Raw genomic sequence first — 26,854 nt, forward strand, 5'->3', positions numbered from 1 at the left:
CACCAACAGTGCAGGAGAGTTCCCTTTTCTCCACACCCTCTCCAACATTTGTTGTTTCCAGATTTTGTGATGATGGCCATTCTGATTGGTGTGAGGTGATACCTCATTGTGGCTTTGACTTGCATTTCTCTGATGATGAGTGATGTTGAGCATCTTTTCATGTGTTTGTTGGCCATCTGTATGTCTTCTTTGGAGAAATGTCTATTTAGGTCTTCTGCCCATTTGTGGATTGGGTTATTTGCTTTTTTGGTATGAAGCTGCATGAGCTGCTTGTATATTTTGGAGGTTAATCCTTTGTCCGTTGTTTCATAGGCAATTATTTTTTCCCATTCTGAGGGTTGCCTTTTAGTCTTGTTTATGGTTTCTTTTGCTGTGCAAAAGCTTTTAAGTTTCATGAGGTCCCATTCGTTTATTCTTGATTTTATTTCCATGATTCTAGGAGGTGGGTCAAAAAGGATGTTGCTTTGATGTATGTCAAAGAGTGTTCTGCCTATGTTTTCCTCTAGGAGTTTGATAGTGTTTGGCCTTATATGTAGGTCTTTAATCCATTTGGAGTTTATTTTTGTGTATGGTGTTAGGAAGTGTTCTAATTTCATTCTTTTACATGTTGCTGTCCAATGTTCCCAGCACCACTTATTGAAGAGGCTGTCTTTTTTCCATTGTATACTCGTGCTTCCTTTGTCAAAGATAAGGTGCCCATATGTGTTTGGGCTTACTTCTGAGTTCTCTATTCTGTTCCATTGATCTTCCTTTCTATTTTTGTGCCAGTACCATACTGTCTTGATCACTATGGCCTTGTAGTATAGTTTGAAGTCAGGAAGCCTGATTCCACCCACTCCATTTTTCCTTCTCAAGATTGCTTTGGCTATTCGGGGTCTTTTGCGTTTCCATACAAATCGTAAGATTTCTTGCTCTAGTTCTGTGAAAAATGCCATTGGTAATCTGATCGGGATTGCATTAAATCTGTAAATTGCTTTGGGTAGTACAGTCATTTTCACAATGTTGATTCTTCCAATCCAGGAACATGGTATATCCCTCCATCTGTTTATGTCATCTTTGATTTCTTTCATCAATGTCTTAAAGTTTTCTGCATACAGATCTTTTGCCTCCTTAGGCAGGTTTATTCCTAGGTATTTTATTCTTTTGGTTGCAATGGTGAATGGGAGAGTTTCCTTAATTTCTCTTTCTGCTCTTCCATTGTTAGTGTATAGGAATGCAAGAGATTTCTGTGCATTAATTTTGTATCCTGCTACTTTACTAAACTCATCAATGAGTGCTAGCAGTTTTCTGGTAGAGTCTTTAGGGTTTTCTATATATAGTATCATGTCATCTGCAAAGAGTGATAATTTTACTTCTTCTTTTCCAATTTGGATTCCTTTAATTTCTTTTTCTTCTCTGATTGCTGTGGCTAACACTTCCAAAACTATGTTGAATAACAGTGGTGAGAGTGGACACCCTTGTCTTGTTCCTGTTCTTAGAGGGAATTCTTCCAGTTTTTCTCCATTGAGAACAATGTTGGCTTTTGGTTTGTCATATATGGCTTTTATGATGTTGAGGTAATTTCCTTCTATGCCCATTTTCTGGAGAGCTTTTATCATAAATGGATGTTGAACTTTGTCAAAAGCTTTTTCTGCATCTATTGAAATGATCATATGGTTTTTATCCTTCAATTTGTTGATATGATGTATCACGTTGATTGATTTGCGTATATTGAAGAATCCTTGCATCCCAGGGATAAACCCCACTTGATCGTGGTGTATGATTTTTTTAATGTGCTGTTGCAGTCTGTTAGCTAGTATTTTGTTGAGGATTTTTGCATCTATATTCATCAGTGATATTGGTCTGTAGTTTTCTTTTTTTGTGACATCTTTGCCTGGTTTTGGTATCAGGGTGATGGTAGCCTCATAGAATGAGTTTGGGAGTGCTCCACCTTCTGCAATATATTGGAAGAGTTTGAGAAGGATAGGTGTTAACTCTTCTTGAAATGTTTGATAGAATTCACCTGTGAATCCATCTGGTCCTGGGCTTTTGTGTGTTGGGAGATTTTTAATCACTGCCTCAATTTCTGTACTTGTGATTGGTCTGTTCATGGTTTCTATTTCTTCCTGGTTCAGTCTTGGAAGATTGTATTTTTCTAAGAATGTATCCATTTCTTCCAGGTTATCCAATTGATTGGCATATAGTTGCTTGTAGTAGTCTCTCAGGATGTTTTGTATTTCTGAGGTGTCCGTTGTGACTTCTCCTTTTTCATTTCTAATTCTGTTGATTTGCATCTTCTCCCTTTTTTTCTTGATGAGTCTGGCTAATGGTTTATCAATTTTGTTAATCTTCTCAAAGAACCAGCTTTTAGTTTTATTTATTTTTCTTATGGTTTCTTTCCTTTCTTTTTCATTTATTTCTGCTCTGATCTTTACGATTTCTTTCCTTCTGCTCACTTTGGGGTTTCTTTGTTCTTCTTTCTCTAGTTGTTTGAGGTGTAAGGTTAGGTTGTTTATTCGATCATTTTCTTGTTTCTTAAGGTAGGACTGTATTGCTATAAACTTCCCTCTTAGAACTGCTTTTGCTGCATCCCATAGGTTTTGGGTTGTTGTGTTTTCGTTGTCATTTGTTTCTAGATACTTTTTGATTTCCTCTTTGATTTCTGTAGTGATTCCTTGGTTGTTTAAGAGTGAATTGTTTAGCCTCCATGTGTTTGTATTTTTTGCAGTTTTTTTCCTGTAATTGATATCTAGTCTCATGGCGTTGTGGTCTGAGAAGATGCTTGATATGATTTCAATTTTCTTGAATTTGCTGAGGTTTGATTTGTGACCCAAGATGTGATCTATCCTGGAAAATGTTCCGTGTGCACTTGAGAAGAAAGTGTAGTCTGTCGTTTTTGGATGGAATGTCCTATAAATATCAATTAAGTCGAGATGGTCTAATGTGTCATTTAAAGCTTGTGTGTCTTTATTTATTTTCTGTTTGGATGATCTGTCCATTGATGTAAGTGGGGTGTTCAAGTCTCCCACTATAATTGTGTTACTGTCGATGTCCCCTTTTATAGCTGTTAGCATTTGCCTTATGTATTGAGGTGCTCCTATATTGGGGGCATAGATATTTACCATTGTGATATGTTCTTCTTGGATGGATCCCTTGATCATTATGTAGTGCCCTTCCTTGTCTCTTTTAATAGTCTTTACTTTCAAGTCTAATTTGTCTGATATGAGTATTGCTACTCCAGCTTTCTTTTGACTTCCATTTGCATGGAATATCTTTTTCCATCCCTTCACTTTCAGTCTATATGTATCCCTTGGTCTGAAGTGGGTTTCTTGTAGGCAGCATATAGAAGGGTCTTGTTTTTGTATCCATTCAGCCAGTCTGTGTCTTTTGGTTGGAGCATTTAATCCATTGACATTTAAAGTGATTATTGACATGTGTGTTCCAATTACCATTTTCTTCATTGTTTTGGGTTTGTATTTGTAGGTGTTTTCCTTTTCTTGTGTTTCCTACTTAGAGAAGTTCCTTTAGCACTTGTTGTAAGGCTGGTTTGGTGGTGCTGAATTCTCTTAACTTTTGCTTGTCTGGAAAGCTTTTGATTTCTCCCTCAAATCTGAATGAGATTCTTGCTGGGTAAAGTATTCTTGGCTGTAGGTTTCTCTCTTTCAGGACTTTCAGTATATCCTGCCATTCCCTTCTGGCCTGCAGAGTTTCTGTAGGAAGGTCAGCTGTTATCCTGATGGGTTTTCCTTTATATGTTGTTTGTTGCTTTTCTCTTGCTGCTTTTAATATTTTTTCTTTGTGTTGAATTGTCGTTAGTTTGATTAATATGTGTCTTGGTGTATTTCTCCTTGGGTTTATTCTGTATGGGACTCTCTGTGCTTCTTGGACTTGGTTCATTATTTCCTTTCCCATGTTGGGGAAGTTTTCCACTAGAACCTCTTCAAATATTTTCACAGACCCTTTCTTGTTTTCTTCTTCTTCTGGGATGCCTATAATTCGAATGTTGGTACGTTTAAGGATATCACTGAGGTCTCTGAGGCTGTCTTCTAGTCTTTTTATTTGTTTATCTTTTTCCTGCTCTGTGGCGTTTATTTCTTCCATTCTATCTTCCAACTCACTTATTCGTTCTTCTGCCTCAGTCATTCTGCTGGTTAGAGCATCTAGAGTATTTTTAATTTCAGTTATTTTGTTATCCATTGCTGTTTGTTTTTCTGAGTTCTTATGAACTGTTTCTTGTACTTTCTCTATTTTGGTATCGAGATTTTGTATCATTTTTACTATCATTACTCTAAATTCTTTTTCAGGCATTTTTCCTATTTCCTCCTCATTTATTTGGTCTTGTGGGTTTTTTTCCTGCTCCTTTGCCTGCATGGTGTTTCTTTGTTTCCTCATGGTTGTCCAAGCTTTTGGGGTTGCTTGTCCTGGTGATAGAGGTGTCTATAGAAGACTGTCCAAGCCTCAGACTAATGTCCAAGTATTGGATTAGACGAATATTCAGTCGGCTATGTCAGGTTCTCCGCAGCCCTTTCCGGTGTCCGAGGCCGTCTGCTGGTGTTCAGCTGGTTCTCTGTGGGAATGACTGTGTCCTTCCGTGCATTCCCAATGCATCTATGGAGAGGGATGCACTCCACGTCTCACTACTTCGCCGCCATCTTTTTCTCCTCTGGCGTTCTATTTTAATACAAACAATGTTCTCTCGGTTCTTACTGAGGACATTAAATAGATGTTCTTAATAAGCTTACTTCATGGGGAAAGAGTTTCTTCTAATATATGAGAGGATACTTCTTCTTCTCTTTCCCATTCTTTTTCTTTACTCATCTTTAAATAGAGATCTATGTCAGGAAAAGACACACCTCACAACTTTCCTGAGCTATCTCAGTTTGCCCAGGTATTGAAGAACACTCTGATGCTTTTATTGCCTCTGGATTCCTAGGATACAGCAGGTTTTCAAAAGTGATAAGTTCTCCTTAATCTTGACAAATGCCTCCCCTACCCTTCAGACAAAATAAAGATATAGAGATTGGGTCTTGTCTGAGGTGGTTTATGTTCTAGTGCATATCTCAAAATACTGTAATCTCTACTTGGTTATATGAGTACATATTAAGAACAAAGTCTCTTACAAATATTGAATCATTATATTATACACCTGGAATTAACATAATTCTACCTCAATAAAAATTTTTTAATTATTAAAATTTACCTTAAAAAAGAGCAAAAGATCAAAAAAAGTTAGATCACTTGACTAAAGTCACTGAGATAGAAAGTGGTAGAACTAGGATTCAGACAAAGTTTTTTAGACTCAAAGTGATTTCTTGTATATTACAGGAAACCTAGAAAGAGACTTTTCTGAAAATTTTGTTTTAAAGAAAGTATTCCATTATAAAGTTAACTATGCTCCAAAAATAAATAGGTAAATAAAAATAAAGTATTCCAGCATCACATACCAAGTGGTATACTATACTATTTTTAAAAAATAATTCTTATTGTGAGAAAAGTAATACACAAGTATACAATCTTCTAGTGAAGGCTGGGTCATCCTTGCATAAAAAGGCCAGGAAGGACAGTGGAATAATAGCATGAAAACACACGTGCTTTCTGAGCTGAATTGATTGGTTAATGCCATCCACTGTCTCAATCATTATCAGAGAAGATCTTTAAATTATCACTAGCTGAAATGCAAAATTGCCAAAGTAAATATACTGCATTCATTTCTAAACTTCTTCAATGTTATTTATGTTGTCACTCATTTCTAATAGAGGTGAAGTTATTAGGGCAGATGAACATCAACCAAGAAATGGATTAACAAAGAAAAGCAGCAGACTTCATTAAGGAGAAAGAAGATGCCTTTCTACAAAGTATAATGTACTCATACTCAGTATTTCTAGTAATAAAATAAAATACATGCAAAGTCATTAACTGATTCAATAAATATGACCAAGTTAAAATTTAGAAGGTTGGTGAATACAGAATTAGAGTAAAGGCAGTTTGATTATTTTATGAAGTATTTCATTCAAATGACAACAGAGGTGAATTATCTGTTATACAACCAGATACTTTTCTTCTCTGACCTCTTTCTGTCACAGATTGAGTGAAAAATTCTTATTTCAAATTTCCTTTTCTCTAGATTCTTTATTTTATTGAATTTTCCTTTGCTACATACTATAATCTTAAAATACTATATCATATTTTTTCTATTAAGTTACAATAGAATGGCTATAACTAATATAACCTGTTATGTTTTGATTCTTTTGTACTTTTCCTATAAAATATACAGGGCTCACTTTTTTGTAGGCTGTAGCTTTTTCCTTAATAACTAGCTAAACAAAGGAATACCTATTTTGTAACGAAGATGAAAATAAATCCAAGTATACTTACCACATGAAGAATTTTATTCTCTGTTTCATATACAGTACAATCCTGAAAAAAAAAGAAACATACATTTATTTTAAAAAATCAAGCATACCTTTTAAAATACTTTGTTAGGAATTGTACTACAACTTGAAAGTCTTGAAAACTCAAGCAAGAACAGCAATAAGAATGGGAAAACACCTGGAATGCTATATACTAATATATTCACATTGGTTAGCTCTGATGGTCATAGGGATTTTAAGTTTTTGCTTAACTGTGTTTTGTAATTTTACTAATTTGAAACATAATAAAGGACAATATACACTGAATAGATATAAAAACATCTATTGCAAAAATTACTATAATCATTTCCTGCCTAAACTTTTACATATGATAAATGTATTTTGTTGAAATATTTCCAACATTCCAAATACTGATTTATTATAGATTGGAACATTAAGAAAAATACTAATATTTATTTCAATAGTCGTATCAAAAATCTCAAAAATACTTTATTGTAAGATATTAAATATACTTTTTATTACACATTTAAAATTGCTATATGCTACTAATGAATATCAAGTTTATAGTTCTTGCCTAAATTTGAGTCCCTGAAATTATAAAAATATTATTTTTAAAAACTCACCATTGTCTTTTTATCCACAATTCCTAGACTTACAATAAGCAGTGAAATAGCAAAGCGATCTTTGCTTAGAAACTTTGTGTTTCTATGGTTCAGTTTACTCTAGGGATTTTATAAAATGGGCATGATATTAGTAGTAAATCAATAAGGATGTGTGAGCATGAAATGAGAAAATGAAATAAATGGCTTAGCACTATCCGGCATACAGTAAGTGATAAATACATTTTAACTATGAACAATTGTTGCTCTGTAGCATTTAAAACTTTTAAATTAATTACTTTTATCTCAAAATATAAAGTTAACTAATTATTATTTGGCTATCTAATTTTGAAAAAATATCCATATTCCACAGTACTGCATATTTTGAGGAATGAGAATCCATTTCATTTTTTCCTCTGAATTTAATTTTGACAAAAAGGAATCTTATTCAACATAGCTTTTGATCATGCCATTTCACCACAATACTTTGTCAGAAGAAGCACATATTCTTATCAGGGCAAAATTTTTAAAGTTAAATTTGGCTTAATTCATTTCACAAACTAATAGAAATACTTAAGGATTGGGCCTTGCCATTCTGAAAGGCTCCTGTGCCAAAGGAGAGGTTTGTTACAAACACAATCATATCTATGTCTATATACTCATATAAAGTCAACTCTTAATAATTAAGTATGAATTATGTGTACAGAGGAGCCAAGGTGTAGATAAAACATTTATATTTGGAAAGTGTATTTGTACTTACATCTGAATTTGGAAGAGTTCAATTTTACAGAATTAACTTCAAACACAATTACACTGGGAAGAGACGATTTGGGAGAAGCTGGGAAGTTGCCCAGTTTCCCCATGCTGCCTCTGCAGCTAGCTTCAGCTGTAATGGATGCAAGTTTCATTAATTACCTACCTTCCCAGAATCAGAAGATATGATTAAATGTTCAAACTTCAAAGGGATTCTCAAGGAAAAATATATGATCTAAATGTATATTCCGCTAGTGATAGAATAATCACACAGAGAGTAACCATTTCAAGTCTCTTTAAAATATACTTTACTTGTACATCCTTAGTAGGATATAGCAAAAAAGAACTGTTAAACAAAATGTTATACTATGAGGGTGAGTCAAAATTATCTGCACACCAGTTATACTAAAACTTCTGTTGGCTGAACTGTCTTATCAGTGCTTTCCGTTCAAGGCTACCGTCTCCCCAGTCACTGCTGTGCAGGTGTGAACATGTAACATCAGTTCATTTGTAACTGCGGTGTGAGGAAAAATGGATGCCCCACTTGTGATCTGCAGAAAAGAAGAACAGTGTGCAGTGATTCCTCTTTTGTGGTCTGAGGGTGTACCTGGTACTGTTATTTATTGAAGACTTTGCACGCAGTATGGAGAAAGTGTTTTGTCATGAAGAAGTGTGTATGAATGGATAGAGAAGTTCAAGGAAGGTTGCACAAGTGTTAGCCATCAAGAAGGAGCCGGATGCTGGTCCATGTCCACGGCTGATGACAACACTGAGCATACACGTGAAATAATTCTGTAGAATAGATGAGTGATGGTGGATTATGTGGCAAATCATTTGCAAATCAGTCATGGCTCTGCCTATGACATAATCCATGACAGACTCAGGTTTCGAAAAGTTTGTGCTGAAGCCTAAACTTCGGATTAAATGCAGAGGACTGCTATCCAAGGGTGCTGTGATCTTGCATGACAATGCACATCCGCACACCTCTGCCCTCACTGTCAACACTCCGCAAAAACTTCGTTTTGAGGTGTTAAACCATCCTCCCTATAGTCCTGATCTTGCTCCATCAGACTTTCATCTGTTTGGTCCCCTGAAAGCAGCCCTACAAGGATGAAGATTCACTTCTGATGAAGAAGTGAAGATGGTGCGCATTCGTGGCTTGCAGCTCAGCCTAAAACATTTTTTTATGAGGGAATACGAAAGTTGTTGACAGATGGACAAACTGTATTGAAAAGCAAGAAGATTATGTCCAAAAAATGATGTATTTGCTTTTCTAAAAGTTAATTAAAATAAATTCTACAGCCAGAGTGCGGGTAATTTTTGACTCACTTTCATATTTTCAGTAACCATATTGTTGTTAGTAGTGTTGTCATTCTGTTACTGTTTTGTTGAAACTGTTGTGTATGTTTTATAGGATAAAGGAACTGAACAATTACATGACAGCATCATTCTATCACTCTTGGTGACATTGGTAAGTAATTTTAGCATGGAAGAAAGCAGACACATACATAAGAAGTTAAGTAAAACCTTAGAGTCTCTTGATGTATTACATATGTATAAATGTACGTATGTTTCTCTTAGCCCTGTCCACTGAAAAAGCACAGAAACGATCAATTTAGTAATAAATGAACTTCCCACAATTGGTGGTCTTCAAATACCGTTTCCCAGGCCTTCTTGGAAAATAGCTAATACCAGATCTGGGATAGGAATTGTACAAGAGAAGCGTGGATTATATTGTGACACAAGATACAAAGAAGCTATTAAAGACTATTAGGACTGTGTAAGTAGGACTCAGATGTCAATATGAAGAAATTCTCACTGGCCAGGGATGGAGCAATTTGAGCATCTAAAAGGATAATTGTAATGGATGGAAATAGTAAATATTACTAAATATTAAATATATTAATATGTTTGAAGCTAAACTTTAAATATACTAAATATATCTAGTAACAGTTTAATAATATTGAATATATTAAACTAATTGGATAATGCATAATAGATGTACTTTTCCTCTTGATTCAGCAAGTATCAATTATCTGTGTTAAGGTTATAAAGATGAATAAAACATGGCTTAGAGAAGCACAGTTTAAGGAGATAGGCATTTACACAAATAAGTTAAAATATGTAGAATTCAATAGTCTTCATGCAGTTTTAAGTTTCAATAACTTTAGAAGTATAAATTTAAAATTAAAAAATATTATTTCTTATTAAAATTCAACAAAATCACTGTGTTGTGCTATACATTGTGCAAGTCAAATTTCAAACTTTGTAAAAACTTTTATCAGCTGCTGCTCCTCAGTGACTAAAAGGATTACATTTGTAATTACATCCTGGCCTTAGTATTATTCAAAGAATGAAGTACTGATGCATACTTGAGAATTCTGAGATGACCCCACAAGACAAAGTCTAAGGGAGATACATCATGTGACTAAGGTGGCTGAGTATTTCCATAGGTCTAAAAAATTGTCACACACAAATATTAAAATTAAAGACTTACTATTTGAAATAAAACTAAATAATTGAAAAAGAAACTGAAATAATTAAAATTTCAAATATATTTGTACTATACTTATATATGTGAAGTTATTAAAGCTTAAATATGCACTAAGACTTTTGGGACATCAATAATTACTATTTTAATAAAGGCAGGATCACGGGGCTGGGGAAGCAGGGGAGAAAACAACTAACTTTGCCATAACAAAAATTAGAAAAGGTGGCTTTTAATTGGGTCTTGGAAAAAGTAGGTCTTTAGGCAAAGAAAATAAAGGCATTACTGCAAAAGCAATGAAAGTACGCCCAAACATAGTTAAGTTACTGCAGTGATTTTTCCATTTTACTTCTACAGATACATGAGAATCACTTGAGGAGTGGGCTAAAATGCCAATCCCCAGGTTTTTCCCCAGAAATAGAGATTTAGCAGATCTGGAGTAGGGATCCTCAAGATGATTTTGATAAAGATAATATTTTGAGAAACATGTATTCCACTTTATAAGATATCACGTGATACAAACAGATGGAGGGACATACCATGTTCCTGGATTGGAAGAATCAACATCGTGAAAATGACAGTACTACCCAAAGCAATTTACAGATTCAATGCAATCCCGATCAAATTACCAAAGGCATTTTTCACAGAACTAGAGCAAGAAATCTTACGATTTGTATGGAAACGCAAAAGATCCCGAATAGCCAAAGCAATCTTGAGAAGGAAAAATGGAGTTGGTGGAATCAGGCTTCCTGACTTCAAACTATACTACAAGGCCATAGTGATCAAGACAGTATGATACTGGCACAAAAATAGAAAGGAAGATCAATGGAAATGAATAGAGAACTCAGAAGTAAGCCCAAACACATATGGGCACCTTATCTTTGACAAAGGAGGCACAAATATACAATGGAAAAAAGACAGCCTCTTCAATAAGTGGTGCTGGGAACATTGGACAGCAACATGTCAAAGAATGAAATTAGAACACTTCCTAACACCATACACAAAAATAAACTCCAAATGGATTAAAGACCTACATGTAAGGCCAGACACTATAAAACTCCTAGAGGAAAACATAGGCAGAACAATCTATGACATCCATCAAAGCAAGATCCTTTTTGACCCACCTCCTAGAATCATGGAAATAAAATCAAGAATAAACACATGGGACCTCATGAAACTTAAAAGCTTTTGCATAGCGAAAGAAACCATAAACAAGACTAAAAGGCAACCCTCAGAATGGGAAAAAATAGTTGCCTACGAAACAACGGACAAAGGATTAACCTCCAAAATATACAAGCAGCTCATGCAGCTTAATACCAAAAAAACAAATAACCCAATCCACAAATGGGCAGAAGACCTAAATAGACATTTCTCCAAAGAAGGCATACAGATGGCCAACAAACACATGAAAAGATGCTCAACATCACTCATCATCAGAGAAATGCAAGTCAAAGCCACAATGAGGTATCACCTCACACTGATCAGAATGGCCATCATCACAAAATCTGGAAACCACAAATATTGGAGAGGGTGTGGAGAAAAGGGAACTCTCCTGCACTGTTGGTGGGAATGTAAGTTGGTACAGCCACTATGGAAAACAATTTGGAGGTTCCTTAAAAAACTACAAATAGAACTCCCATATGATCCAGTAATCCCACTCCTGGGCATATACCCAAAGAAAACCATAATCCCAAAAGAAACTTGTACCATAATGTTTATTGCAGCACTATTTACAATAGCCAGGACATGGAAGCAACCTAAATGCTCATCAACAAACGAATGGATAAAGAAGATGCGGCATATATATACAATGGAATATTACTCAGCTATAAAAAGGGATGAGATGGAGCTATATGTAATGAGGTGAATAGAACTACAGTCTGTCATACAGAGTGAAGTAAGTCAGAAAGAGAAAGACAAATACTGTATGCTAACTCACATATACGGAATCTAAAAATGGTACTGATGAGCTCAGTGACAAGAACAAGGACGCAGATACAAAGAATGGGAGGGGGCGGGGGGTGAAGGGGAAGCTGAGATGAAGCGAGAGAGTAGCACAGACATATATATACTACCAACTGTAAAACAGATAGTCAGTGGGAAGTTGTTGTATAACAAAGGGAGTCCAACTCGAGGATGGAAGATGCCTTAGAGGACTGGGGCGGGGAGGGTGGGGGGGACTCGAGGGGGGGGAGTCAAGGAAGGGAGGGAATACGGGGATATGTGTATGAAAACAGTTGATTGAACTTGGTGTACCCCCCCAAAAATAATAAATAAATAAATAAAATTTAAAAAAAAGATATCACGTGATAGAAAAATACCAAACCACATCAAACCAAAAATGATCAAATATATAGAATCCATAAAACAGTAAACTGATTTAAAAATAATATCTGCTAGCTCACTCTAAATAGTTATCAGCTTCTCAGAGCTTCGTGTTTCGGTTACACGTTCCCCCAATTTATTGATTGGTTTTTCTTTTTTCCTGCTAGTAAACTGATTTCTTTCTTTAAGTAGCTTACTACTTTGAATATTGCTTCTACTTGTTTGTATCTCTACCTTCTTTCAGCCAGAATGCCTCTTCATTATTGAAAACCAAAGGCTTTCACAAAGGTTGAGACACAGCACAATAAAAACAAAACAAGGCAGAACAACACAAAAAGCACATATTAACCTGCTACTTTATATTAGGGAGAAGAATAGAAACTAAATGACTATGTTCTATTTAGTTAAGCTATAATTTTTTGGAGTTCATTTTATCATGCTAGATATTTAAACAGCCCTAGGTACTTTGGGGATTCATCTTATCAGTAAGCTATTTTATTTCCATAAAAATGTGATTTTAAAATATTTGCTTCTGAAGTGTGGGTTTTATTAACACTTAGGGCCAAATCTTTTCCCAAAAGATCATACCCCAAGTTTTAAAAATAAAATCACACTGAATATGGAGAAATCTCCATTTTATGAACTCATTCATACTATGGAAAGGCACACCTCTGATGTTCTAGTTATTTTTAGGTTAGGATTAAATTTAGATTTTTAAAATTGGATTTAGAGTTATGCCTCTATATACTCCCAGGAATTCTCTTCAGTAGCTCATGCTGTCTTTTGCTGTACATGCAAAATAACACTTGCATTTCTTCTTTATACTTTTTACATATAATGCTTGTACAAACCATGTGATGCACATTTAAATGCACCAAATTCATAATAAGACAATATTCATAAAAAAGAGCAATGTTTCTTCAATTTTGATCACTTTTTTTCTTAGAAAAGTAAGATCACTCATACAGGATCATAATCAGTTACCTTTCTGTGAAACAATGATCCAATTGCTCTACTGAGTAGAATACATAAAAAAATTCTATCCTATATTTTACCATAGATGCTAAATACTTTGTCACCTGGGGATTAGGATGTTCAGTACAAGTAATATTTCTCATCAACTGCGTATTATAGTCACAAGAACGGTACATAGGTTATTAATATTGAATACATAGAGAGTGAAGAGAAACAGTGTATGTCTCTAATACTATATATTATTCCATGGAACTTTATAACTACAAATGCTATAAATTTTCATCTGTATCTTTTTAGTATATATATTATAGTTCATTGATACAAATAATATAAAAAATATTGCTTTGCTTACAAGTAATATTTAAATAATCCATGTATGCAAACCTTTGATAATGGTACTTGCATAATGAATACTTCACATATTCTATTATTAAGGTATCAAAATTTCTTCATATGCTGCTTCAGTGATTAATTCATGTAATGAGCTAGTGTTATACTCTTATTCATTCATTCATTCACTCAAGTCACAATACCATTCACTAAAAAGTGTTTTTTTTTTTTTTGACATCTAAATACAATTCACTGTCAAGCACTATCAGGTGATCAAAGATAAATTGATCTTGGTCCTTGGCCATCATTATTTCACTATTTAGTAGAGAAGTAGGTGAAACTATTCAAATAATAATACAAGGTAAACAAGATAAATGCTAACAGAAGATCCTATAAAAAAGGAGATAAATTTTTACTTGTTAACTCTGGAATTACCTTCTGGAGAAGATGATGCTTTAGCTGGCCTTAAATAGCTTTTAATTGGGGGTTTATGGGGAAAAATCATTCCCAATTATGTGAACACACTGAACAAAGGCACAATCAGGAGTCAGCAAGCCGATTTGGCTAGAGCAAAAGATGTGGGGTGAGTGCAGTGCGAATGAAAGCTTAGAAAATAATGAGTCATATTGTGGAGAGTTACCAATGATAGGCTGGAGGAATTTTGTTGTTTTAAAGGGAATAAAAGCTTTATTTTCGTATAACAATCTATTTTGAAGCCCCATTCCATTAGGGTAGCAAAGACTTAACTCAGTCAATTGACAATTTCTTGTGATTTTCATTTGGGAGAGGTTGAAATCAGGGTAGCTTACCTAGTGCCATGGTCGGTGTTAAATAGCAATGTGAATGATAAGCGTGTGTGTGTGTGTGTGTGTGTGTGTTGGGGGAATACGGGGGTGGGGTGGGGTGGGAGTGGAGTTCAAACTCCCTGGTCTAGGTTGAAGCAGGTTAATAACAAAAACAGGGAAGGACAAAGCAAACATAGGAAAACGCAAGCCCCAGGGAATAAATAACTTATGGCCTCTTTCACAAGACCCTGCCAGCGGCAGTGCAAACATCTGGGTCAATGAGTTAAGGAAAAACTAAGGCAGGCACTCTGGCTTCTGTACATTGCTTCTGCATAGATAAACATAGCTATAGGCTCCCAAAAGCGCAGGAACTGGTCTATAAAAGGATAAGCTCTCCTTTGGTTCGTGGCTCAGTCTTTGGATGTGACTCCACTGGGCCTGTACTGGTACAATAAACATTGCTTCCTGCATTATAAGCCTCGGTGTCCTACCTACCTCTACCGATCCCTCCAAAAAGCTTAACAACTCAAATAGACATCTCTTGTTCCTTTTCTCGTGGTTCCTTTCCTCTTGTTTCTTTCCTTTAGTTACAGGAGTAACTTTGGTGCATGTCTCAGATGGAAGAATCTCTGCAAAGTTGTGTACCTTTGTAGACATACCAAGTAGACATTTCAGCTCTAGGGAAGATGAAGAAGTATGCTCTTTACTCTGCTGCAAGGGAGTGCTCACAGATGTTTGAGTATGGGAAGTATATGATCAAACGTATGTTTTACGAAAATGATGAGGAAGAAAGCATGGATTTGGAAGGGAGAAAAACTTGAGGCAAGGAGGTCAATCAGAATACTTTTTCAATAAAAAATGTGATATGTAATCAGGGCTTGAACTGAGGTTATGATGGTGGAAGGGGAGATAAGAAGAGGTGGATGACATACATATAGCTAGGAATGAGTGAATTGGGTGACTGATTCATTAGGTACAAAGAATAATGGGGAGGGGAAAGTTAAACATTACCCCAGAGGTTCAAGTCTGAGCAAATGGATAGATAACATTGTAGAGATGATAGGAGGAGAGAATTTAGGGAGAATAAAATAATTCTATTTGGGGTATGTAAAATTAGAAGTCGCTGAAAGGACATATGCAAAGCTATCCAGCAAGTAGCTGAAAAAGCTCAGTTGGATTTAGACTAGAAACAGATCTGGGAAATATTTACATTAAAGGTACAAGAAAAACAAACAACAATGAATTCATCGAAAAAGAATATGTGTAGTGGGAAGATAGCTAAGGACAAGATCAGACAATGCTTTATGTTTATGAGCCAGATGGAGGAAGAGTTAGTTGTGTGCCCAGGAGTAAATGGAGAAAGTGGCATTACAGAGACATATCTAATAAAACTTACAGTGATAATAGAATTATAATAATTATATTTATATATTCTACACATATATTATATACATATATTCTATGTCTGTGCTGTCTAATTCAATAGTCATTAGAGATGTGTGGCTATTAACGCTCTTGAAATGTGGCTAGTGCAAATGAGGACCTGAATTTGTAATTTTACTTAATTTTAATTAAATTTACATTTCAATTGCCACATTCAGGGAATTCCCAGGCAGTCCCAGTGGTTAGGACTCTGTGCTTTCACTGCCGTGGCCTGCGTTCAATCTGTGGTTGGGCAACTAAGATCCTGCAAGCTATGTGGTATGGACAAAAAGAAAAAGAAAAAAAATTGCCACATGCAGCTAGTAGTTACTATGTTGGACAGCAGTGCAGGTCAAGAGAAATATACTATATATATATATATATAGTCCATCCAACTGTTGGAGAAGCCATTTACCAAGAAACAAATAACAGTAAAAGCAATATCTGGGAAGAAAACATGAAGGGATTTAATTCCCAGTCATCAACCAGAGCCTTCATTTTTTTTCTTTTTCTTCGGCAAAGGGCAGATTCCAGTCTACTATGATATCTACAGTAGCCACACAGTACAATGACACCAATTCTCTCTGTAAGGTAATATATGGAGGAGCATGAAAATGAATTCAAAGTACCCATCACACAGCTTTGCATGCATAGAGAAAGCAGTGCCAGTGATAAAGGATTTGTAATGGATGAAAGATAAAAGTCCAAACTAAATTAAGACTCATCAGAGACCGAAAGCTGATTGACTGTCTCGAGTGCAAAGAAGAACGTGCACGGTAAATAGATAGGCATCGACATCCTTCCTGAATATGTTATAGATGTTATGCTACGTTATGGATGCAGGATGTTATCGACATCCTTCTTGAAAATGCTATAGTTTAATTCTAATTTCAGACAAACGTCCTTGGCAAATAAGGCAGAGATATAATATCCCCACAACTACCTCCTTGGCAATCCCTTCACCATTGTGACTGACTCAATGACCACAAACTTGTTAGTCTTCCTGATGTTATTTTGGAAATGAGAAGAAGAATGTTCATGAAAGATGGTATCTTATCTATTGAAATTTTAAAATGACCAGTTTTTAAAAGAATTGGCCAAGATTTTCATTAGGTTAAATAAGGTTACAAGTTGTAACATAAAAAGTGCAATTAACAAAGAATGGGAGGAGAATGTGAGTGCGCATGACTTTCAAGGCCATCTTAGTCGTTCTGTTGGTGAACATAACCATATTCTTCTGCATCTTGAATCATATTCCTCTTCAAAATTCTGCTTCAGTTCTCCCCCAGGAAGTCATCTAAAATGAAACCCCATTTGACTCTAATCACTCTCACCTTTCACTTGACAACGAAAAACTAATGTTCCAACAGTTGAATGGCTGTGGAAACTAATCTTTTAGCATATAGAGACTTGGGGGTACAAGCAGAAATGAGTCTGATTGTTTTTTTCAGCATCTAAATGGCTCTCCAACAAATTCAAAAACTACTGAGGCTTTTCAAGATTGAAGTGTCAAAAAGCACAAAAAGTAAAAATGTCAAGTCAATGTACCATTGACTAGAAAACTTATTAGAGTGAGACTATGATCCCTGTAACCTTAATAGCTTTGTTTTGACAACTTGAAGGGGCAGTGAATGAGCTAATCCCCACTATGAACCAAATTTGTTTATTCTGCATGTCTTGAGTTAAGACCTAAATGGTTTTGAATGGCCAATCAGATAACTACTTAACTGTTCATATTTTATGTTTCCATCAGTAATCTATTTGTTAGTCTTTCCCATTAGAATGTCAATATTTTCAAAGAAGGAACTGTACATTCAACTGCACTGTCTCTTTACTTTCTCAAGGTGCTCTGTAACTCTATAAATAAAATGTGAATTTATCAGTTATGATTATTTTATTCTATTGATTCTCTATTTTCATATTCCATAATAAATATTTAACATTGGTTTCTAGGTTAGCTATAAAAATGAAACTTTTAAAGCCCTATTTTAAAAATAAAACTAATTGCTAAACAAACTAGTACAAGGCACTTAGTTTCTTCACACTCCTATTTTGTACAAAAAAAATAGACTGAGTTTCACAGTTTTAAAATCATTTTATAAACATGAGTTTGGTTTTACACTTTAATCTGCATGATCTCAGCAGATATTTTCAACAAAAATAATTGGACCTATCTTAGCATGAAGATTCATAGCATGTAAAAGATATCAAGAATTTTATATTCATTCAATGAAGCTAAAATTTCTTTGTAATAATAAGTCTCTCTAGCTTCAACATGTTCAAGTTACTTATTGTAATGACCACCTAATATATCACAATGGGAAGAAAATCTATAGGGTCTAAAATTCGGAGACAATTTTTCACTTGTGACAAATTCAACTAAAGAGTTCAAGCAAAGATAAATACCACACCCCATAACTAAGAAAAAATATAAATTAAACATTAATTCTTCAAGATAATACCCTTGGCTGCCAGAAAATAAATGAAAGTTACAGTATATGTGAAACAAATTCCAAGTGTTAGTTTAAAAAATTCCTTAAGCTCCTACATCTTTGTCCTCTTTATCTATTTAGATTGCACTTTTGTGGACAAAATGGAACCATTTCTTTTCAGTAACTGTGTCCAACATATGAAAAAGTGCCATTTACCTGGGTGCTAAATAAATACTTTTAGATAACTGATGAGGATAAGATATTTAAATCCTAACAAATACTAAATTGTCCAAGTAATACTACTAGCTTAAATCTAGGCTTAATGCGGTACACCTGCAAAATAGATAGTACATAGAATCAGTATCCATTTACTGTTTCCTAGTTGCAACACTGAGCAATTATAAGGCAGAATTTTATGCTTTGAAAAAATTCAAGAAGTCTCCCCCTCCCACCAAACCTACCACCTTATATTCCAGTAGATTATACTTAAAATACCAAGAAACACACACATGCATACAAACACACCATTGAGGGAAAAGAAGAAATTCTTCAAATTTAACCTTTACCAAGCTGTTTTCTTGATATTCAAAAAAATTTAGCACCTCATTTTATTGTCTCTTTCCTTATATTCAAATAAACATGTTGTCCTTGAAATTCTACTATAACGCTATATTGGAATTGTTTATAGATTCATTACTGGAGCAGTTCTGTATTATGACTTCTAAATATATACTTTCTATTTTAAGGGAAATAAATTTCCTGGAGCCACTGATGTTTGCCACGGATCTATTACTTACTTTGTTTAACAAAATGTGAGCCGAAGTGCTATGTCTTATTTCCATGCAGAAACTTTAAGAATCAGTACATAGTTCACCATGCTCCCTTTTTCCTCTGCCGGCAGTATTCCAGAAGAGGCTACTCTGAGCTTTGAAGTGAAGAGAATGTGGAGAAAAGCTATAGCAACCCAGGATGGACATGGAACATGAGCACTGGACATGAATATTATTAAAAATCACTAACATTTTTAAGTTGTAATTACAATCCTCCGTCAAATAAAAGAGGGAAAAATTGAACACTCAAGCAAATGAAGACCTAACCAACTCAGAGTTTAATGTAATAACTATTCCATGAATTTTACATGCTGCACCTCTTCATTTCAGGAAATATGAGGTGCTATGTCACTCTTCATACAATGTAATTCACAATTAACCGCAGATTACATTCAGCTACCTTCTTGCAAATATAGTCTTTTTCCATCTTCTATTTTAGAGAATTTTTGCCTCATTTTTAAAAGTTTGACTCATGTTCACCTGTCCTAATTACTTAATTCTGACCGGTTCTTCAACCTGCCACTGTCAATTACAATTTCAATCCATTATTTCAGTTGTGTTGGGGCCTAATTTCATCTGAATTACCTATCTGATGTTGGTGGTTATTCTGACCCAACCCAAGAGGCCTGGGTTATTAAAACTACTTTGGCAGCAGGGCAAAATGCCTCAGAAAATCAGTGCCTATAAATAGTAGCTCTATATTTTCTTTGATTTGCTGCTTTCCATCTCACGTAGGCATGAAAATCTATGTCATAGATTTTGTATAATCATTCAATGATATAATCCATGTAAGGCATAATGATTTATAATAAATGCTAAAAATATTATTATTCCTTCTTGTTTTAGTAACTTTAGTTCCTGCCCCTGTCTGTTGACACCACATTAGTTTCTGGCACTGGTTCTCCCTTTATTACAAATGCACAATGACCATTTTTGTTAATAACTTACATTTGATGTTTCAAAGAACAAGTTTAATCCTTTTGGAGAGGCACTGATGGCACAGATAGACCATGAACTGATAACTACAGTTGTAAATTCAAAACTTTAACTAGCCTGTTTTATAAGTGTGGGCTCTGGGCTGATTTCATCTATCAATAGTTGAACTTCCCAGGGGACTTCCCTGGTGGTCCAGTGGTTAAGACTTCACGCTCCCAATGCAGGGGGCCTGGGTTTGATCCCTGATCAGGGAACTAGATACCACATGCCACAACTAAGAGTTCACATGCTGCAACTAAGAGTCTGCACACAACAACTGAAGAGCCCGCATGCCACAACGAAGATCCTGCACACAGCAATGAAGATCCCATATGCCACAACTAAGACCCGGCACGGCCAAATAAATAAATAAATATTAAAAAAAAATAGTTGAATCTCCTGATCCATAGTTCTCAATCATTCATATTGTGGTGAAGTCCAGGGAATACACATTTTTAACAAACTTCCCTGGGTGAATCATGGTCCATGGACCAACCACTGGGAAACACTGTTCTTGATCACATACACTCTCTTCCCATCTCACATTCATCTCATACTAAACCAGCAAAGTGTGACTACATCACTGTGGTTATCAACTTTGGCTGCATATTAGAATCAACTGAGGCATCATTTAAAAAAATACTGATTAAAACCCCACCACAGACAGTCTAATCTAATAGGTCTTGGATGGGACCCAGATATCAGTGTTATTAAATAAAAAGTTCTTTACCTGATTCTAAGGTGAAGCCAAACTTGAAAAACAATGAGCAAGAAGTATTACAAACCACGTCAAAGCACCTGAATCTAAGTCCTGGCCATGTCAGTAACTGATTATGTCACTGTTCTTCTCTAAAATTCCATTTACTCATTTACAAAACTGAGATAATGGCATTTGGTCTACCTACTTCACCTGATTGTTGTGAGGAACAAATCTGATAATATGTTGTAAAAGCATTTTGCTAATGCTTTTTAAATGTCATAAGGAATAGAATTTATCCAGATGATACGGTTTGAGGGAGGGGTTAAAAACGTGAACAGAAGAGGCAAGGGCAGAATATATTTCAATTTTAAAAGGCAGTTCTGAATCTTTGTGGGGAAATAGGGCAGGAGAACATTTGTATAGATAGTTTAAATGGGAAGGAACAGGAAGCCTAGTAAGATATTTAGTGGGGTGAGGAGGACTGTGGAAAACAGTGAGACATTAAAAAGGAAATTAATAGTTATGGTATCAATAACTGCTGAATAGTTCTAGGGTAGACATTTCAAAAGGCATTAAAAACTTTGTGGATAGCACTTAAATAAGAGCAAGATATGCAAGAAAATATTTACAGAACCAGAACCAATAAAGTTATCTAATTGAACCTTTTGGCTTTTCCCTTTAGGTACTTTGATAACTCCCGCTATGGTATTCCATAGTCTGGTAACATCATGTTCTATGTTCCTTTATGCTCAGGTTTCCAAGTTGGCTATCAGATCAAAATTAGAATTTTTAAGCTACAAAAGCATTCTAAATGATACTTGGAAATGCACACATGGATTTATTTGGGGAGGGTGAGAAGCAGGCTGGACAGTAATAGGAATCTTTTCTAGGTCCAAAACCAGCCCTCCCCTCCAAGCTTCTGATCCTCTCCACAATAATTCCTTTCCCTTCCCCTCCTCAATTCACCAGCTCATTAACAGTTTCACAAGGAGACTAGTGCCATCACCACTGTCTCCCCCAACTCATCTCCCTGGAGTTACAAGCACTAAGAGGAGAAGAAATAGGAAGAAGCAGCCTTAAAATTTTAAGGACTAGTTTTGCATCTGTAATAATCATGATATACCTGGATTTTATCAACTTTGAAAAAATAGTATTTTCTGTTTATTTCTCTCTCAGGTTTTCATCAGCATCAGAACGAGTTACAGCAGCTACATTTAAGATCCTGTAACCCTTTTTTAGATGTAATTTTAAGGGGAAAATGAATACTTTCACTCTTTTAACAGACATTTATTTGCCAGGCACTGGAGACACAGAGGTACAAAAGGCAGACACCTGGTGTTCACCAAATCTCCCATAGCAAATCTTTTCTTAAATGGATTAGTATTACTTTTGATTTGATTCTTTAAAAAGAATCATCAAAGTACATTACAAATGGAAGCATATCAGGGGTTCTCATCTGAAAAATTGACCACCTACAAGGGTGAAGAAGCACCTAACTCATTTTTCTACATCTGTTTCCTTATATATAATATAGCAATAATGGTAAAAGTTCTATCTTCTTGGGGTCTTTGTGAGAAAATTTTAAAAGCCTCTCGAAAGGTGAACTGCATAAGAAGACAGTATGACAAAATATAGTAATTCAGAAAGTAGGAAGAAAATGAAAGTACATTACATAAATAAGTAATAAAACTTTGAGAACAGGATGTGGTACATTTGTAAAGATGAGCATGTCTATACTGTATAACCTAGCATTACTCTCCTACATACACTATTAAATGTAAGTATATATCCAAATATTCATGGTCAAGAGAAAGGATAAACGTTGGAGTATATACACTCAATTAAGTATTATATGAAGTGAGAGTGAATGAACTACTAAACAAAACATGAATGAGCTCAGAAATACAAGATCAAGTGAAAAAAGTAATATGTAGAACGATACTACTTTTATAAAGCTCAAAGACAAACATAACTGAGATGTTTAGAAAATGTATGAAACTATTTTACAAAAAAAAAGAAATAATAAACACCCTGAGAAGAGGCAGGGTAATGAATGGTGAGGAGCACAATTATAACTAAGACAATATTGGTAATGTTCTAGCTATTAAATTAAATGGCCAATTTATGAGTATTTGATTTATTTTTATGCTTCATAACATATATATGACATGTATTCTTTTGTGTGCATATATATATATAATATTACATAAATTTAAAAATGTAACAGTTAGAAAACAGATGTCTGAGAAAATAGTATCCTGTCATTTGCTACCTAAAACTTGATTAGTATACTACACCACACATCTAGTTCTATTATTATTAATGGTGATACTATCTACATCTTTAAAAGTGTTTTGGTAAAATGCTCAGATAACATGCAATATAGTCTAGATTTGTAAGAGAATAAACTTTTAAAAACAACCTATTTCATTTTCATATAATACACAGTAAGTTTTAAAGTTTTTTTAATCACAAAAAGTGTCAGAAAGCTGGAAGAATAATAAATTATGTCCAAATATTCTAAATAGTGCTCTCCTAAAGTCTTATTAGCATGTAATAATTTTATCACTCATTTACCTTTCATTCTGAGCCTTCAGAAAATCATATTTTTTTTTAACATCAAGAATGAGGATTTCTCTCTTGTTCTCTCTGTTTGTATAATTATATCTATTCTGATTATAATGTTATATTCTAGGCCTTCAAAGGGATACAGGCATATATACACAACATAATCTCAGCTTTGCAAATTCTATATATTTTTAGTTTTATATTTGTCTTCAGAAAAAATAGTCCTCAAGCTATCTGGGTACTATGCCTAATAGTTCTATTGATATATCTAACTTCTGATTCATTATATTAGGATTATAAAGAAAAATTTAAAAAGATAATGGTTTTCCTTCATCATCAACTAAAACAACTGAAGAAAACTTAAAAAGGATTGAGTATAATTATATTGAACTAAAATATGTTATTTAAATATAAAATAAAAAAACAGTATCATCTTTCACATTGCCTTCAACAGGTATGCTAATTAATGTAATTCATATTGTTTAAAAATTACATATAAAGTTTGTCCTGGTTTTTGGTCTGAAATGCCCCAGTTTCAAATCCCAAGAGCCCAAGTCCACTTTTCAGGTCACTTAGAATGTCTGATTCAGGAAGGTTTAAAACACTAACCCTGAGAATATAGCAAAAATATTTAAAGTTGTGTTTGAGATGAATGATAGACTATCCTGACTGAACTTTCATATAGTTTAATACTTACTACGTGAACCACAGAATTCATAGCCTGCCTACCCCAGTATAATTTATATCACCCCTTTAGAACTTTACATGTATTTCACTACTACTTGAATCTTAACATCCCTCTTACAACACACACTCTGTATGACTGACTATTACACACTAGTCTTTTACCTTTACATGTTTTGAATTTTCCATTTTCAACTCCAGGTTACTTGAATATGTGGATAGGGATGGCAAATTCACAAGTAATTGAAATTAATTTCTGTATTCCATTTGTACATGGACATTTCAAAATATCATTCAGAACATGAAGCATAGTTACCAATTTGCCTTAAATTTCAAAAAACCTCCAAAATTAAACCAAAATCATGTTTTTTTTTTAAACAAATCACTCATTCTAGAAATAGGTCTTTCTTCATTGCCACTCAATACCAAAAGTAAGCAGAGAATCACTCCTTTAAACAAACTGAGTTTAGCATTTCCAAAGATCTTTTGCTATACAAGGTAACTAAAATTGCCATTTATTAAGCTCCCACTAAAATGTCAGATCATGAGCTAGATCAATTTCCAATATTCACAGAAATTCACCTACAATAATCCAACAAGGTGGTGATCCACTTTACAGATAAAGACAGAGTTAGAGATATGAAGTAATCTGTCCAAGTTAATACAGTTTGTAAAAAACAGAGCCATAATGAATTCAGATCTACCTTATGTCAAGGCCCACTACACTATTTTGCCATAAATGTAAGAGTAAATAATATAAAATGTCAACTAGGAAGGTAAATGAGGTAATATTCATAGAGATAAAACATAAGTAAAATATGATAGCTATTGTCAATAAACTTATACACCAAATTTTCTTGTATAAATCCTTAATAAAACATTAAAATCACTTCTAAGACTATTTTTACACAATTCTGTAATCTTTTATTTTAATTTTTTTAGTATTATAAATACATGCCCTAACAATTTAAACCACAAATACCAATTCAATTAAGTCCTAGAAAAGCTTTTATTTTCTCTTGGGTATTTACCTTGAGTAAATAACAACCTGATAAACAGGTTAGATTAAATTCAAGCAGGAATATTTTTTAAAAAGGGTTATATACTCAATATGTTCACTTACATTTTTATCTAAAAATGTATATTTAAAGAATAATTCATAAATAGTTTACTTTTACTGATTTGTATTTAAAACGGTGTAAAGGTAACAAAAGTGATTAGAAAGCACACACACACATAATTTAGAGAAAGATGTCCATCAAAAGAAACATTTCCAATATTGACCTTTGAAGACTATTTTTTCCATTTTCTTGAACAAAGATTTGGAAAGAAACAAAATACATCAGACAGGTAAATACGGAAAAAAAATCAAACAAATGAACTGTCAGAAAGTCAGAATAACAACTTAAGACATTTATTATAGGAAAGACCAAAGCAGTGGCACAGTTGTTTCTGCTGCTTAAGTTGGGATGACAGTAATTATTCTTCTTCATGGTTTTCTGTATTTTTTAAATTAATGAGTATTATTATTTTATAAACTTTTTAAAGGAAAAAAAGACCTAATAACTATGCAGTAAATTTTTTTGAAAAATTATGGCACAATACTAAATGAAAAAGACCATTTTCAAAATATATATGTGTATGTACATGAAAACAGGCAAAATGGCAAATAAAACAAACAAAATGATAACAGGAGTTTTCTTTGGGTGGAAAGAGTACAAGCAATTTTTAAAAAATTTTCATTACTCTAAATTTTCCTACAAAGCAGATTACCCCATTACTTTTATAATTTAAAAAAAGTAGAAAGTAATTAAAGGAGTATAGAATATGCTACATACAAACCTTTACACCGATGGCATACAATATCAGCAGAATGAATACAAGCTAAGACCATAAAAGCTCTCTTTCAACATCTAAAAGAATTTTAAGTTCTCAGTGAAGATTCTCTCAGTTAAGATTTTTTGAACAGTACATGCTATTTCTTCAACTTTTAGAGGGTGGGAAAGTGTTGACCATGCAGTAGGTAAAAATCACATACTTAAAATAGATTGATGTTTCTAGAAAGGTTTCTAAAATTTCCCTTTTCTTTGTATTTTTTCTTCTCAAAAATTATTTTATAACAATCTCTGGTGAAAGACTATTGGTCTTTTTTTTTTCTAACTTTCAGCTGGGAATGGTAAGGGAAGGAATTATGTTTCGAACACTATTCAGAAAATTAGTGATATCCAAGGACATGGAAAAATGAATTTTAAAAGGTGAAAAACGAGCAAGCCCATGAGAAAGCACAAAAACATTTTATAATATATAATTTAGAAGGGACCATTTCAGGTCAGAGTATATCTGAGAGAACTTGAATTTTAAAAGGAAGTCTTCATTTTACAATTGCATGTGAACCTACAACTATCTCAAAATAAAAAGTTTACATTCAAATTAAATTAAAAATTTTAAATAAACAAAAAAGGAAGTTTTCACTCTGTATTTAACATTTCAAAATCTGATTTTAAATGTTTCACATGTTGAAATTTTTCTCTCAGTATGTCATTCACTGTATATGCAGCTGAAGAAAACTAACACCAAATGGAGAAAAAAAATCTTTGTACATTTATTATTTAAAACAAGCTTGTTATTCTAGTTCCCT

At 34.1% G+C, this 26,854-nt stretch overlaps 1 protein-coding gene across 4 annotated transcripts in view; it reads right to left on the bottom strand.

The window, feature by feature from the left end:
- CNKSR2 (connector enhancer of kinase suppressor of Ras 2) overlaps nt 1-26,854 on the bottom strand; it is a 281,792-nt gene that overhangs the window by 160,690 nt on the left and 94,248 nt on the right. For all 4 annotated transcript variants that reach the window (XM_057719237.1, XM_057719236.1, XM_057719235.1 and 1 more), the window contains exon 5: nt 6,355-6,396. In XM_057719237.1, the coding sequence (XP_057575220.1) occupies nt 6,355-6,396 (42 nt within the window). The remainder of the gene's footprint in view (nt 1-6,354; nt 6,397-26,854) is intronic.

The sequence above is a fragment of the Hippopotamus amphibius genome, chromosome X, assembly GCF_030028045.1.
Source record: "Hippopotamus amphibius kiboko isolate mHipAmp2 chromosome X, mHipAmp2.hap2, whole genome shotgun sequence".
In the NCBI taxonomy this organism is placed as follows: domain Eukaryota; kingdom Metazoa; phylum Chordata; class Mammalia; order Artiodactyla; family Hippopotamidae; genus Hippopotamus; species Hippopotamus amphibius.